This window comes from Cyprinus carpio, chromosome A1 (genome assembly GCF_018340385.1).
Source record: "Cyprinus carpio isolate SPL01 chromosome A1, ASM1834038v1, whole genome shotgun sequence".
Classification (NCBI taxonomy): domain Eukaryota; kingdom Metazoa; phylum Chordata; class Actinopteri; order Cypriniformes; family Cyprinidae; genus Cyprinus; species Cyprinus carpio.
The window spans coordinates 17,030,193-17,043,378 of record NC_056572.1 but is presented as its reverse complement, the minus strand read 5'-3'; the positions used below and the strand labels follow the sequence as shown (position 1 = coordinate 17,043,378).

The window sequence follows — 13,186 nt, the reverse complement described above, 5'->3', positions numbered from 1 at the left end:
AACTGTGTGAAGAGTTTTGAAAAAATGACCTAATTAATGAGAAATTTTACCTAGAAATAAAAAAAAAATACCCTAACAGAATGAGAGCAGTGACACAGAATGAGATAAAAAATAAGATCTTTATTTCACTGCACACACTGCAATATGACAACCAGATAGAAAAATAATCACTCTGGGTAAATAACACTGGACAGACATCTCTGTGATTTTATAGAGCTGGAAGGTGTCAGCTGTTTAAAAACACTGATTGATAAAAAAATATGAGCAAAATGAGCCTAGATGCAAAACATCACGTGACATTCATATTTCCTGCAAAGATCAGAGGTTAGAGTTCAGAACTAAAAGTGTTACATGTGAATCTCACAAGACTTTCCTAAGATTTAAATCAAAATGTAGCGATGCATTTGTATTTGGTGAGAATCTGCAAACATTTAAATGAAAAAGCATGTGCAAACTGCAAAAATATTTCTTAAGCATTTTACAAAATGCTTACAAAAAAACGTAGTAACTAGATTTCCACATCATGTTCAAAGAATGTTATGGAGAGATTAACGACGTGATTAATATGTCTCACACACACATCACAGTGCTACAAGATTCAAACAGCATCAACCTGAGACACATTCATCAATTTGAGTCTTTTCTGAATCGTTCCATCAGTGATTTTAAGCCAGTTCATCAAGATTACTGTGTCACTTCCTGTGAAAGGGAGAGAGAGAGACACACATACACACACTTTGGTCAAATGACATTCAGCTTAGCGTCTGCTTCTGACTGATAACAGCTGCACTCATAGCTGGCACATATACATATATATAACATATAATACAAACCAATATATTCAGTATTATTTTGCTGGTGATATTAATCTAAGAACATAATGATTGAATGTGTTTGTGAGAGCATTCCGATGTTTACAGATGTTTAAAAATGACTCATTTCAAATTCAACAGAAACTTCACTTAAACTATTTCAGTGAATCAATTCTAAACTCTGATTCAATAAACTATTCACTTAGAAATGTCCAATCCTTCCACTCCCCCCAAAAAAAGGGGGATTTTTAATGTATTTTACTTAAATATTTTGTTGCCTACAAGTGACTGTTTGCTTGAAATAGAGCTTCCTCTGAACAACCGGGTTATTTTAACCCAGACATTACTTTTTTTTTTTTTCCTGAAAATGCTAGTTAAAGGGGTCATATGATGCACTTTCATGTTTTACTTTTTCTTTAGTGTGTCTTGTAGCTGTTTGTATGTGTATAAGATCTGCAAAGTTACAAAGCTCAAAGTCTCCCAAAAAAGACTTGCTGAAAACACCTTGATCGCAGTGAAAGCAAAAGCACTTTATCTGGCCTTCCAAAAGTAGACAAAATTAGCAGTTCTGAGCAGTACGCAGATGGTGTCAACTCTCTTATGTATCAGCCGCGCCACAAGGATACGTTTTTTTATGTGTATTTATGCTTTGGATTGAAAGCAAACAGTGCATCGGCACAGCACGACTGACATAGAAGAGCGTACGCCATCTGCGTACTGCTCAGAATTGTCAAAATGGCGCTATGCCGATTTGGAGAGACAAAAAGGAGAGGAATTGTTGAATAAAGTCGTTATTTTTGTTTTCTTTGTGTACAAAAAGCATTCTCATTGCTTCATAACATTATGGTTGAATCACTGATGGCAGATGGACTATTCTGACGATGCTTTTCATACTTTCCTGGACCTTGACACTGTTATTTATTTGGCAGTCAATGGGACAGTCTTAAGCCTCCCTACTTTCATCCAAAAATCTTAAATTGTGTTCCGAAGAAGAACAAAGCTTTTATGGGTCTGGAATGACATGGGGGTAAGTGATTAATGACATAATTTTCATTGTGGGATGGAGTAACCCTTTAAAATTTATTTACAAAACTGTTCCAGAACAGTACAACCCAAGTGTTCGAGTGTGTGCAGCACATTTTACGGAGGACAGTTTCCTAAACCTGGGAGATTTACAAGGCCGGCTGTGAAAAGGTTGTTTCTAAAATATGTGGCAATTTCAACTTTGCTAGGACAATCTGGTGCCATCAAAAATGACTGCGTATACAAATTACTCATAAATCTCTTATTATTCTACAGTTGCAATCAAAAATTATTCAACGCCCTTGAACTGCAAGACATTTTGCTGCAGAGAACAAAATTTTATGAAAACATTTCAACAAAGGCATCAGCAAACCATTATAGAAAGTTTACACATTTGAGTGATTCTGAGAATGTAAAGTTTATGAAAATCTAATTTTATGCAAAATCTTTTATTCTTTGTAACCTCCAATAAATGCTGCCTGAAAGTGGTTAGAAGCTTCTGTCACTTCTCAACTGAAATCTTGGCCCATTCCTTGCTTGAAAAAGTTCTAAGATCAACTGAAAATCTTTCGGTTTTTGCATTGCCACTGCGTTCTTCAAATTACACCAAATATTTTCAGTAAGATTTAAATCTGAAGACTGAACAGGCCACTCAAGAACATTCTAGGACTGATCCCAGAACCAAGTTTCAGTAAATTTGGATGTGAACTTTGGCATGGCTGGACTGCAAGAAAGAACCAAGCTTCAGTCACTGCACAAAAGACATCACAATATTTTGCACATTCAAGTCGGCCTTTTAAGTTCTTCTTGGTAAAGAGTGACATATGGCGAGGTGTCCCGACATGAAGGCCATGCTTCTCTAGTGTTCTTACACTCTGCATTAAAATGTTTTTTCTTCCTTTCATCAGATCATCTTGCAAGTCTTTGGCTGTACATTAAGGGCTTTTCTCAGTTGCTCTGATCAAACATTTTATTCCCCTTGATGATATTGTGCTTTTTCTTCAACACCCTCAAAGGTTTTCTGTTACAACACATTTTAAATTTCTAAATTAGGAACTTTTAATGCCTTCTTGTAGCCACAGACCATCTAACTTAATAAAACAGTTTATTCCCTATAGCTTTTGTGAGCGCTTTTTTGACTTGGCCATATTTACTACTCAACTTAAGCAAATACATAGGCTAAATGTATGTACTGTATGTGTAACAGTTCAAGCTAATTCAGTTTTGTTATAGTGTTTTCAAAGGTTTGATTTGTGTTTTAACACAATGTTGTACCATGCCATACAAATATAAATAAGTAGCGTTGAATAGGTGTTGAATAAATATGACGAAATATTTTTAATTACAAAAAAATTCTGCACCTCAAAAATATTACATGTTGACAATATCATCATTAATAGCCACTAAACTGTTATAGATGCATTTATAACAATAAAAAAATATTAATAAAAAACTCTGGATCTTCAGAAAAGCTTACATTTGTAAATTACAAATAGTAAGTAATAGTAATAGGTCTTACAAAAAAATAGTAATAGGTCTTTGGGTGACTGAATAAATTTGATTGCAACTGTATATTAATACAAAAGCTTGGATTTTTCCAATCAGCACAGGTTTTGTATTTCTTTTTGGAACTGATTGATCATAGACATCATTAATCTGAGTTTATGCATTTCAGCTTTTATTGTCTATAAATAGTGTTTTTTTTTTTATTATTCAAAAACTGAATACTGCCAAAATTATCCACTAATAACGTTTTTGTTCAAAAACTGAATCAATCAGTTCACAGAAGAAACACAAAACTTGTGCTAAATGAAAGTTGACAAAAAAGATTGAATCCAATATTTGGTGATAATAATAATAGATTTACAAGCAATTTCTAAAAGGTTGGTCATTTTTGATAAGAAAACAAAATTTTCAAAACAGCACAAGGATTAAATGATTTCAGAGCAAATACACATGTAAGTTTAATGCCTTGTTCATGCTGACTGAATATAACTGAATCAAATAACTGAAGCTCAATCACCTCTGGTCTGACAGACTCACCGGAATGTTTCCATTATGGAGTGGCTCTGTAATATTCCTCAGGTGTCACAGTTTTTACTCCACCGAAGTAATCGAGCACCCAAACCTGTGTGATATTCATCTTGGCATAGAACCAGTTGTGGTCGGTGGGCCAGTCGATCATCTCTGGATGTCTGCTGAACAGAGTGGCTTTAGCTACTGACGCCTCGCTGCCGTTCACCTGCAAAACAGATTCACTGCTGAGTGCTGACCATCACACAATCACCGATTCAGACTGGACTAGATTGAAATGAGATGAAGAGGTGTGAGACCTCGATGACGGAGCCGGACAGGATGATGTGGGCGCACAGCGGACTCTGAGGATCGAATCCATGATTCTTACAGTAGCTGGTCTGAGCCAGAGACACAGACAGAGATGCCTGCGGATTCACCTGTTACACACACACATAACATACATACAGAGATCGTCATTCAAAGTGATTTTGTTTAAACTTCCGCCACACAGTTCTGTCGAATGTTACAGCTGATAAACTGAAAGCGCTGTTGCATCCTATCAGTTGTGTGCTGAATCATGCTGACGTCACACTTACATAAAACTGTATCAGCGTTACATATTCATGTGTTGTTTTAATTTGTATGTTGTGTGTCATATTACAGATCGCAAGTCAAATTCAATTTAAACACAATTTACCATGATCTCTTATAATGCTGGTTTAAAGCAAGACACTACAGACAAAACTAGTGTTTTCATGCATTTTGAGATTTTTGAGCATTTTGCTTCCATAACATGTCTTCTTTCAGACTAGTGGAAAGAAAACATCCAAAACACACATTTAACTGTTTATTTTAATGCACTTTATCTATTTGCATGTATATTTCAATTGCAATCCATATCTTTTAAAGAGATTTTTCTCTTACATAGACCAAACTGTAGTTTTATTCCTATCCATATTCTGAAGGCTTTTACTGACGGGTTTGTTCATATATCATTCACACTGATTTATACAACATTTTATTCCTAAAAACATGGTGAAAATGTATTTTTTTCTGTTTATTTACATTATTTTCTGATTTATGAAGTGATAAAAAGAGAACTCTTAATATGTCAACAACTCTCATGTCAACACACTCTAACATGTTAACTCTAATATGTCAACAAAACCAAACAAGAACTTTGAACCTGATTTTATCTAATATTTAAATTTATGTTCTGGAAATGCATGCAAAGTAGTGTTACTATGGCAAAAAACATGGTAAATATTCGTTAGGGTTCTGCAACTCTAGTACAGAAGTGTCTGAGCTCGTGTCAGTCTCCATTGGTCAGTACTGATTATTGATAAGTATTGATTAGCACCTGCAGGTCCTGCACTGAAATCTCCATGTGTGTGAGGTACATGTAGGGTGTTCCGGTTCCGTTGCCCGCGGGCCCGTCGCTGATGGAGAAGGCGTTGGAGAACGGCTGTCCTTTGACCGGATCGTGAGTAGAGATCGTCGCCATTGAAGCCCAGTCACACTTATTGACCACAAACCGAGCCATCCGAGCGACCTCCTCATGCGGCGGAACCGACAGCGGGACGCTGTGAGCGGCGATGAGCGCAAGACACACCGCGAAGAGCGCGCGACTCATGACTGACTGCTACGAATGACCAGACACTAATGAATCAAATAAGCCACTGATCACTGTAAACAACCAAGCACAAAGGATTCATACGATCATAGAGTCATAACTGATCAATGTGAACTCTGAACACAAATGATTCATATGATCACAGAGTCATAACTCATGACTGACCAACCACTGCGAACGACCGGGACACTACTGAATCACATGATTCACTGATCACTAACACACACCACGAATCATTTCATTACACGAGTCATGAGTGTCCTCCACAACAAATGGTCACATGATCAAAACAGCTGTCATGTGACTTTAACACAACACGTGGTTGCAGAAAAATCCAACCATACAAACAAGTTATTAAACCTGTGAAAGAAATCACCATGAAACTCTCTTTGATTAAACTACCTTTAACGTTCTACTCATATTTTAATAACTTTCTAAAACTACACAATAGTTAAAAAACGCACTAACAGACATGGAAAGCGCTGCAGAAATTTGTAACTTGTTATAATTTGTAACTTTTGACCTAACCTAACGCAACCCTCTGAAAATAAACAAATAAATAACAAATAGATAAATAAATAATATAACTTTATGTTGCCCTCATCAAATTCAATATACTGAAACAAATATAGTCATAAACATGAAAAATATTAAGAATATAAACAAGTTTGTAAGTAAATAGCTTTTTAAAATGACTTTATTCCACAATTTTTAAACTCTTAAAACTTATAAACAAAACGTTTTAAGAAATGCACTCACAAGACTCAGTCTAATTGATCATTTAAATTAAATTAAAAATTCAAAGAGCTGATTAGCCACCAACTCATCTGCACAGGTGAATTTTAATTAAAATCAATTAAGCTCTAGTAGTTAAAATTCAAGGCACTTAGATAAACATCAAACAACTTCACTGTTTGTTCATTGGGTGTGTTTATCAGGTAAGTTTAAGTTGTTCTTGTGGTTGTTTATTGTCAAAATCATTATTATTATTATTATTATTTTTACTTTTTGAGTTTAGTTACTTTATTGCACTTTAACTAGCCTACCTAAATCTGTTTTGAATTTATGTAACGTTAGGTAGGCCTACTTGATTAGACTCTGGTTTCGGTTAGTTAGGTGAAGATGTACTGATCTGTTTGTTTGCTTGTCTACAATGCGTAGGATTTTTTTTATTATTATTTAACTATTTTCTGTAGTTCTTCATCATGTCTGGTCGCGGTAAGAAGATCGTCGCTGCACCAAAGAGCAAGCCGTCCGTGTCGCGCTCTTCTCGCGCGGGCCTTCAGTTCCCGGTTGGCCGCATTGCACGTCTCCTGCGGAAGGGAAACTACGCGGCACGCATCGGCTCCGGAGCAGCGGTGTATCTAACGGCGGTTATCGAGTATCTGTGCGCGGAAGTGCTGGAGCTGGCGGGAAACGCAAGCCGCGACAACAAGAAGCTGCGCATCGCGCCGCGTCACATCCAGCTGGCAGTGCGCAACGATGAAGAGCTGAACACTCTTCTGGGCGGCGTCACGATCTCGGAGGGCGGCGTGCTGCCCAACATCCAGGCGCAGCTGCTGCCCAAGAAGACCAAAGCTTCGCGGGACCCGAACACTAGCAAAGAAGTCCAGTCACAGGACTTCTGATGCTCGGACTCTTATCTTATTTTTAAGCACTTGACTGTGGATGGTTTTAATTTAATAAAAGTTCTTTAATGTCTACCTGGTTTTGGTGTTTTTAGGAACTAGGTTACTGTTAGTGTTTGACCTGCATCAGGCCTTACAGGCTTCTGAAGTCCCACATGAAGTCTTAACTAGCCTCATCTTGGTCTCGTCTGTGGCTTTTAGGTCCTTTTATGCGTGTGGCCTTCAAAGATAAACTCTTAGCAGATACTGTGAAACGCTCAAAAGAACGTATCTGCAGCAGTTTCCTTTGAGTCGTTTTAAACGAAGTTACGTTTAACCTTCATATACCAAAACATGTTTCAAAATACCAGGAAGTATATTTCCAATTTTATAGTACGTTTTGATTAATGCAACTGGATAGCCTAGAGATAAAAACTAAATTTGTAATTTAGTGTCTGATAAGTTGTAACATTTGAATATTAAAGTATTAACCTTTTAACCATTTATTCAGTTAAGAACAATTTGTAAAGTATGTTCCCTGAATTTTATTGAAATGTGTTATGTTCACGTGTTGGGTCTCTATATATTTAGGGCAAAATATGTTATTCAGTATAATTTAAATGCTTTCAAATATATTTAAGTTTTTTTTTTTCCACTGGTAGAGGTTTATGCAAATATGTTTTGGGCCATTTTTGTATTTTGAAATATTTAAAATTATATTTGAAAAATATATTTTTGCTATTTAGAGGTTTGATTCTAATGTTCAACTGGTCAACTCAACACTGAGAATGAGCAGTACTACCCAGTTAACTTAACCCCTTGACAACTTTCCAAACTGTTCTTCATTGCGAATGCCTTCATGCAGAAATGTTGTTATTGGTTTGGCCAGTTCTAACAGTTTATTCATCATGCACTTCTCTGAAATAATTTCATAATCCGTTAGAAACATGGTTTTCTGTAATGTTGGTTTATTGATTTATTTGTAGGTCCTTAAAACAGGTTTAAGCCTAGTTCACACTACACGACTTTAAATGTCGGCAGATCGCTGTGTTGTTCAGACTACATGACTTGCTGTCTGTGTTGAAGTCGTTGTTGTGTTCACACTATGCAGCACAAGTAAATGACCTGCAATGGGGGTGACACACAACACGAGCTGACAACAACTCTGTCACCCTCTACATGGCCCCCAAACCACGTTTTGACACGAAAACACGCGAGAAGTGGAACGTGAATGATGCTGTTCTGAAAAATTTTGTTCCAATTCTTGTCTCCAAACTTTTCTTAAAGCTGTGTTGCTGTTTTTCTTCTGCTGACCTCAACTCATGCCTTGCTCTCTCATTGGCTGTAGCACATCGCGACACCTGACACCATGTGATGTCGAATCATCCGACTGGTCCAGATATTTAGCATGCTAGATATTCGTTTGGTGTCGGCGACATGTCATGCTAAATTCACACTACAGGATTTTAAGCCCGATTTTAAGCAATTTGCAAGTTAACGAGCGGGTGATCAGTGTTCACCAATCTTTATGTGTGAACTTCTCAATGACACATCAAAGAGGCTTGCTGACGCGTTGCTGATGCCTCTCAGACGCCAAACGAATATCTAGCCTGCTAAATATCTGGACCGGTTGGCCGGCTCGACATCACGTGATGTCAGGTGTCTCGACAAGCTACAGCCAATGAGAGAGCAAGGCATGGGTTGAGGTCAGTGGAAGAAAAACAGCAGCAGCAACACGGCTTTAAAGGGATACTCCATCCCAAAATTAAAATTTTGTCATTATTCACTTACCCCCATGTCGTTCCAAACATGTAAAAGCTTTGTTCGTCTTTGGAACACAATTTAAGATATTTTGGATGAAAACGGAGGCTTGAGACTGTCCCATAGACTGCTAAATAAATAACAGTGTCAAGGTCAAGGAAAGTATGAAAAGCATCATCAGAATTGTCCATCTGCCATCAGTGATTCAACCGTAAAGTTATGAAGTGACGAGAATACTTTTTGTACACGAAGAAAACCAAAATAATGACTTTATTCAACATTCCTCTCCTCTGTGTATCTCCAAATCAGCATAGCACCATTTTGACAAATCTGAGCAGTATGCAGGCAGCTTGAGTTACAAAAGGGCCATTTGGAATTCTTAAATTCACAGGGGTGCTGATTTCAATCAAGCCCTGTGGGCCAAAATATGTATACATGGGGGGTCTGCTAATTGTCACACCTTTGGCACAGTGGGTGAAACTGTAATCTGCTGATTGGTCAGTTTGGTTTTTTAGTCACATGGTCAAGGAAGAGACAAAAGAAGACTGTAACTGTTGCTCTGTCTCTTTCCTATGCTGACTCTTTTCTTTGTTAGAGCTCTCTTCTTAAGGCTCTGCCTTCTCTCCCTCTCTCTGCCCACCCCTCCCCCTTCTCTCTCTTAACGCAGGTAATATTTTACATACATGCTGGGTACAATTAACTGTTTGTTTTACCATCCTTCATCTTTTTTGTGTCCAATTCAAATGTAACCATAACAAAATATTGTTATTAAACCATTTCATTGATTAATTATGTGCTAACTAGTCTTGATTCAAGGTTAATATTAAAGTGCTACCTATTGCAATTCAATATAGTCACTCAATAGCAATGATCTCTCACTTATTTAGCTATTCTAACTGTGCTTATTTCCGTCGTTGGTATAAGTGGCAGTGGGTGGTCATAGACTAGAAATGTACAGTTTTATACCATCGTACTAATTACGTTTCTTTAGTCCTTCGGCAATCCTACAGCCTGAATCAGAATCAGAAGAGCTTTATTACCAAGTATGTTTACACACACAAGGAATCTGACTTGATGACAGGAGCTTCCAGTGTAGAAGAAAGTACAAACATAGTGCAGACATACATAGGAATAACACAGTAGGGATTAAATATAACACTAATATAAAAAAAGAAAAACAAAACATTAAATAATGTACTTTTATTATTTGAACCACTGTAGGGAAACCACTCTTATATTTTCGTGAAAAACGTGGTTTGGGGACAGGATAGAATAGTTGATTGACAGAGTTGTTGTGAGCTTGTGTAGTGTGTGACCCCGTTGCGGATCATTTACATACTGTCACGTAGTATGAACACCACAATGACTTCAAGACAGACAGCAATACATGTAGTCTGAGCATTTCTGTCCAGTACACTAAACACACAGTGCAGCTTTATTTGACTGATTTTTATTGTTATGCCTCAGAGCTGCTGCATAAAAACATTTGACAGAAATACAAACCGCTGTCATCACGAAACACTACAGAATGAATGCCTCAAAATGTCACATGATCATGCTCACATCCTACTGCATACGAGTAGTTCTAGGTCAGTTCAGTTCCTGCTCTAACTGGCCTGAGAAATAAAAAGAAAACACATTATTGGTGTTTATTCAGTCTCAAGTCTCGTTGACATTAAAATCAAAACACACATAACAATATCCAAGAGGAAAACCATCGTCGCTACAGTGCATTTCTGCTGTGTGTGTGGAAAAGGGTGGATAGGGCTGCCCCTTTAATCGCTGATGCTAAAGTGCCCTTTCGGTCCGATCTAGGTGCCCCACACCTCGATTATAATCGAGGGGGACATCTTCATGATGGGGGGAAGATCGCTTAGCCAAAGTACCATGTTTTTTCTTTTTTTTTGTAGTAGATTCTGATCCAAAACTGTAGTTGTTAACAAACATTGCAATGTGTAATTAATTACTGTCACAATTTTAAAGCCTGACAAGTTAATAAAAAAAAACAACAACAACTTGTAAAAGTATTAGCCCTAGACTACTACCATAGTTTACTAATGTTAGCCTACCTATCTATATAATTAATTTTACTTGGTTGGAACAGCAGCTACGCTTATTATGTCTCTATTTGTTTTTCTGTTTTGCCACGGGATTTACATCCCGTGGTAACTAGGATTTACACAAGCTTCAGTCTGGATCCAGAAAAGAGATGATGCCAAACCCCTCAGAGGACCTCAGATGATGCCAACCCTGACACAACATACAGAACTACCAAACTTTGCTATAAGTTTGATTGCATCATATAATAATTGCTGTTAATAATGTTCGTCTGTTTGATTACGTCTTTAATTTTTCCATACATTTCTGCCGTATACACAAACTGACAGTCACCAATGATAAGCTATTACTAAATATTGTAGAAACTTAATTTTCTGTGAAGTTTCTTTGCAACGATTTGTATCGTAACAGTGCTATACATATAAACTTGAATTGAATTGAATTAAATTTGATTAATATTTATATTTTAATATGTAAGTCCATTTCATATTATGAAGGATTGATTCAAATAAATCCGTTTTTCTGTGGCTGTTCACTGGAATGGAAAGACTCTTCAATATGACACATATGGACAGATGAAACTCTCCTTATGAGGGTGAAATGCTCTGATATTTACGTTGATGAATTGGGCCACATTTCCTTCTTTCGAGGCACCCAGGTAATACATCTGGTCTTGTTTGTGTTTGTGATACGAGTGTGTTGTGATCTCAGCATTGTGTCCATTTGATTCTGTTAATCTTGGCTTCTTACTCATGAACGCCTCATTCTCTGCAAACACACACAGAATAACACACACATTCATCCCGAACTTGCTCTGAAAGCACTGGATGTGTAGAACATGTTTAATGTGGTCATACCGGTCTCGCTACAGTCCAGCAATGAGATGCTTAACTGCTGCTGATCCTGAAACAGGACAAGAAATGACTGTCAGCTAACTTAGGGGTGCAACTATGGTTGCCAACTTCAGAAAATGAAAATACGGGACAATCACTCACCTTAAGTGATTGGGGGCGGGGGGCGATTGTTGGGTGACTGACCATGTACACACACCCATACACACACACACACACACACACACACACACACACACACACACACACACACACACACACACACACAAATATATATATATATATATATATATATATATATATAGTATGCATGAAAATGCTTATTTTTTAATTAAAGAGAGCTTATAGATTTAATATGGGCTGCTTTCGAGAATAAAGTGCGAGGTTAAAAATTATGCTAGTAGTTACGTAAATATTAAATGTTTTTCTCTATTTAAAGATGCTGTATGTAAGTTTTTGACTCTATTAAAGGGGTCATGTGATGAGATTTCAATTTTTCCTTTCTCTTTGGTGTTACAAGATCTTGGTGCATAAAGAAGATCTGTAAAGTTGCAAAGATTAAAGTCTCAAATCCAAAGAGATATTCTTTATAAAAGTTAATACTTGTCCACACCCCCCTGAAATGGCTCGTTCTAACCATAGACTGTAGGTGCGTTTCATTTGACTGTAAGTGGACTGCGAAGTGGACTTCACAGGGTATTTCGCCATTTTAAGTGAGATTCCATTCCGAAGGGAGTGAACATGTTCAGTTCGAAGGGCACTACGAATGGCATAGTGAATAAGGGAACATCGATACATCACTTCACAGGAAGTGGAGAGGGAAAATCACCCAACTGTCGTTGGGCACCACATCACCAGTCAGAATTAACGATAAAGTAGAGCCTTTAAAGGAGTTTTTTAAAGGCTCTTCAATGGAGGGGTTGCAATAAATGTTGTTATTATACAAATAAGAGTATTTATGAATGGTTATGGCAATGAATTTTACATTTGCATATTGTATTGTATGAATAGGTGAAACTAAGTAAAACCAGGGAGAAAGAGCTGAGGCTCTGTAATTTTTTATTTTACTTTATTTACTTAAGGAGAGTTAACTTTGAGGCTGCGTGTGGGAAAGAAAGCAGAGATGAGACCTGTTAACAGTCTTAACATATATATTAAGACTATATTTATTAGATACATACTTGTAAATGCATTTTATATGTATTTAAATTTGAAATAAAATTAATTTTATGTAAATAAATAAATAAAATGTATGCCTTTCTTTGATGACGTTCCAGGGTGTTCCAAATGAGCGATTATTATCATTGAAGTCCACTTCAATGGATATCCAGTGCTTAGGGAGTAGGGAGCAGTGAACACTGCGTAGGGACCCTGTCAATCGGAACGCACCTTGTATAAAACATGGATGTAGTGTCCGTGACATCA

At 37.1% G+C, this 13,186-nt stretch overlaps 2 protein-coding genes across 2 annotated transcripts; one reads left to right on the top strand and one right to left on the bottom strand.

The window, feature by feature from the left end:
• Window positions 1-100: 100 nt before the first annotated feature.
• On the bottom strand, window positions 101-5,711 carry LOC109057692 (protein CREG1-like). The gene is made up of 4 exons (XM_019074957.2): window positions 5,212-5,711; window positions 4,169-4,288; window positions 3,879-4,077; window positions 101-699 (listed from the first exon to the last, which is right to left on the bottom strand). The coding sequence occupies exons 1-3, from the start codon at window positions 5,482-5,484 to the stop codon at window positions 3,892-3,894; spliced, it is 579 nt and encodes a 192-aa protein (XP_018930502.1). The 5' UTR covers window positions 5,485-5,711; the 3' UTR covers window positions 101-699; window positions 3,879-3,891.
• Window positions 5,712-6,267: 556 nt separating this feature from the next.
• LOC109083323 (histone H2A, sperm-like) lies at window positions 6,268-7,185 on the top strand. The gene is made up of 2 exons (XM_019098142.2): window positions 6,268-6,422; window positions 6,681-7,185. Exon 2 carries the CDS (start codon window positions 6,690-6,692, stop codon window positions 7,110-7,112), a length of 423 nt encoding a protein of 140 aa, XP_018953687.1. The 5' UTR covers window positions 6,268-6,422; window positions 6,681-6,689; the 3' UTR covers window positions 7,113-7,185.
• Window positions 7,186-13,186: the final 6,001 nt, after the last annotated feature.

Bases quoted from the DNA above. Each gene is read 5' to 3' on its own strand.
- LOC109057692 (XM_019074957.2), bottom strand. From the start codon at position 5,484: ATGAGTCGCGCGCTCTTCGCGGTGTGTCTTGCGCTCATCGCCGCTCAC. The intron at 4,289-5,211 runs GTGCTAATCAAT...TGTGTGTAACAG, and splicing joins TTTCAGTGCAGGACCTGCAG to GTGAATCCGCAGGCATCTCT. The intron at 4,078-4,168 runs GTCTCACACCTC...TCTGTTTTGCAG, and splicing joins TGTCCGGCTCCGTCATCGAG to GTGAACGGCAGCGAGGCGTC.
- LOC109083323 (XM_019098142.2), top strand. From the start codon at position 6,690: ATGTCTGGTCGCGGTAAGAAGATCGTCGCTGCACCAAAGAGCAAGCCG.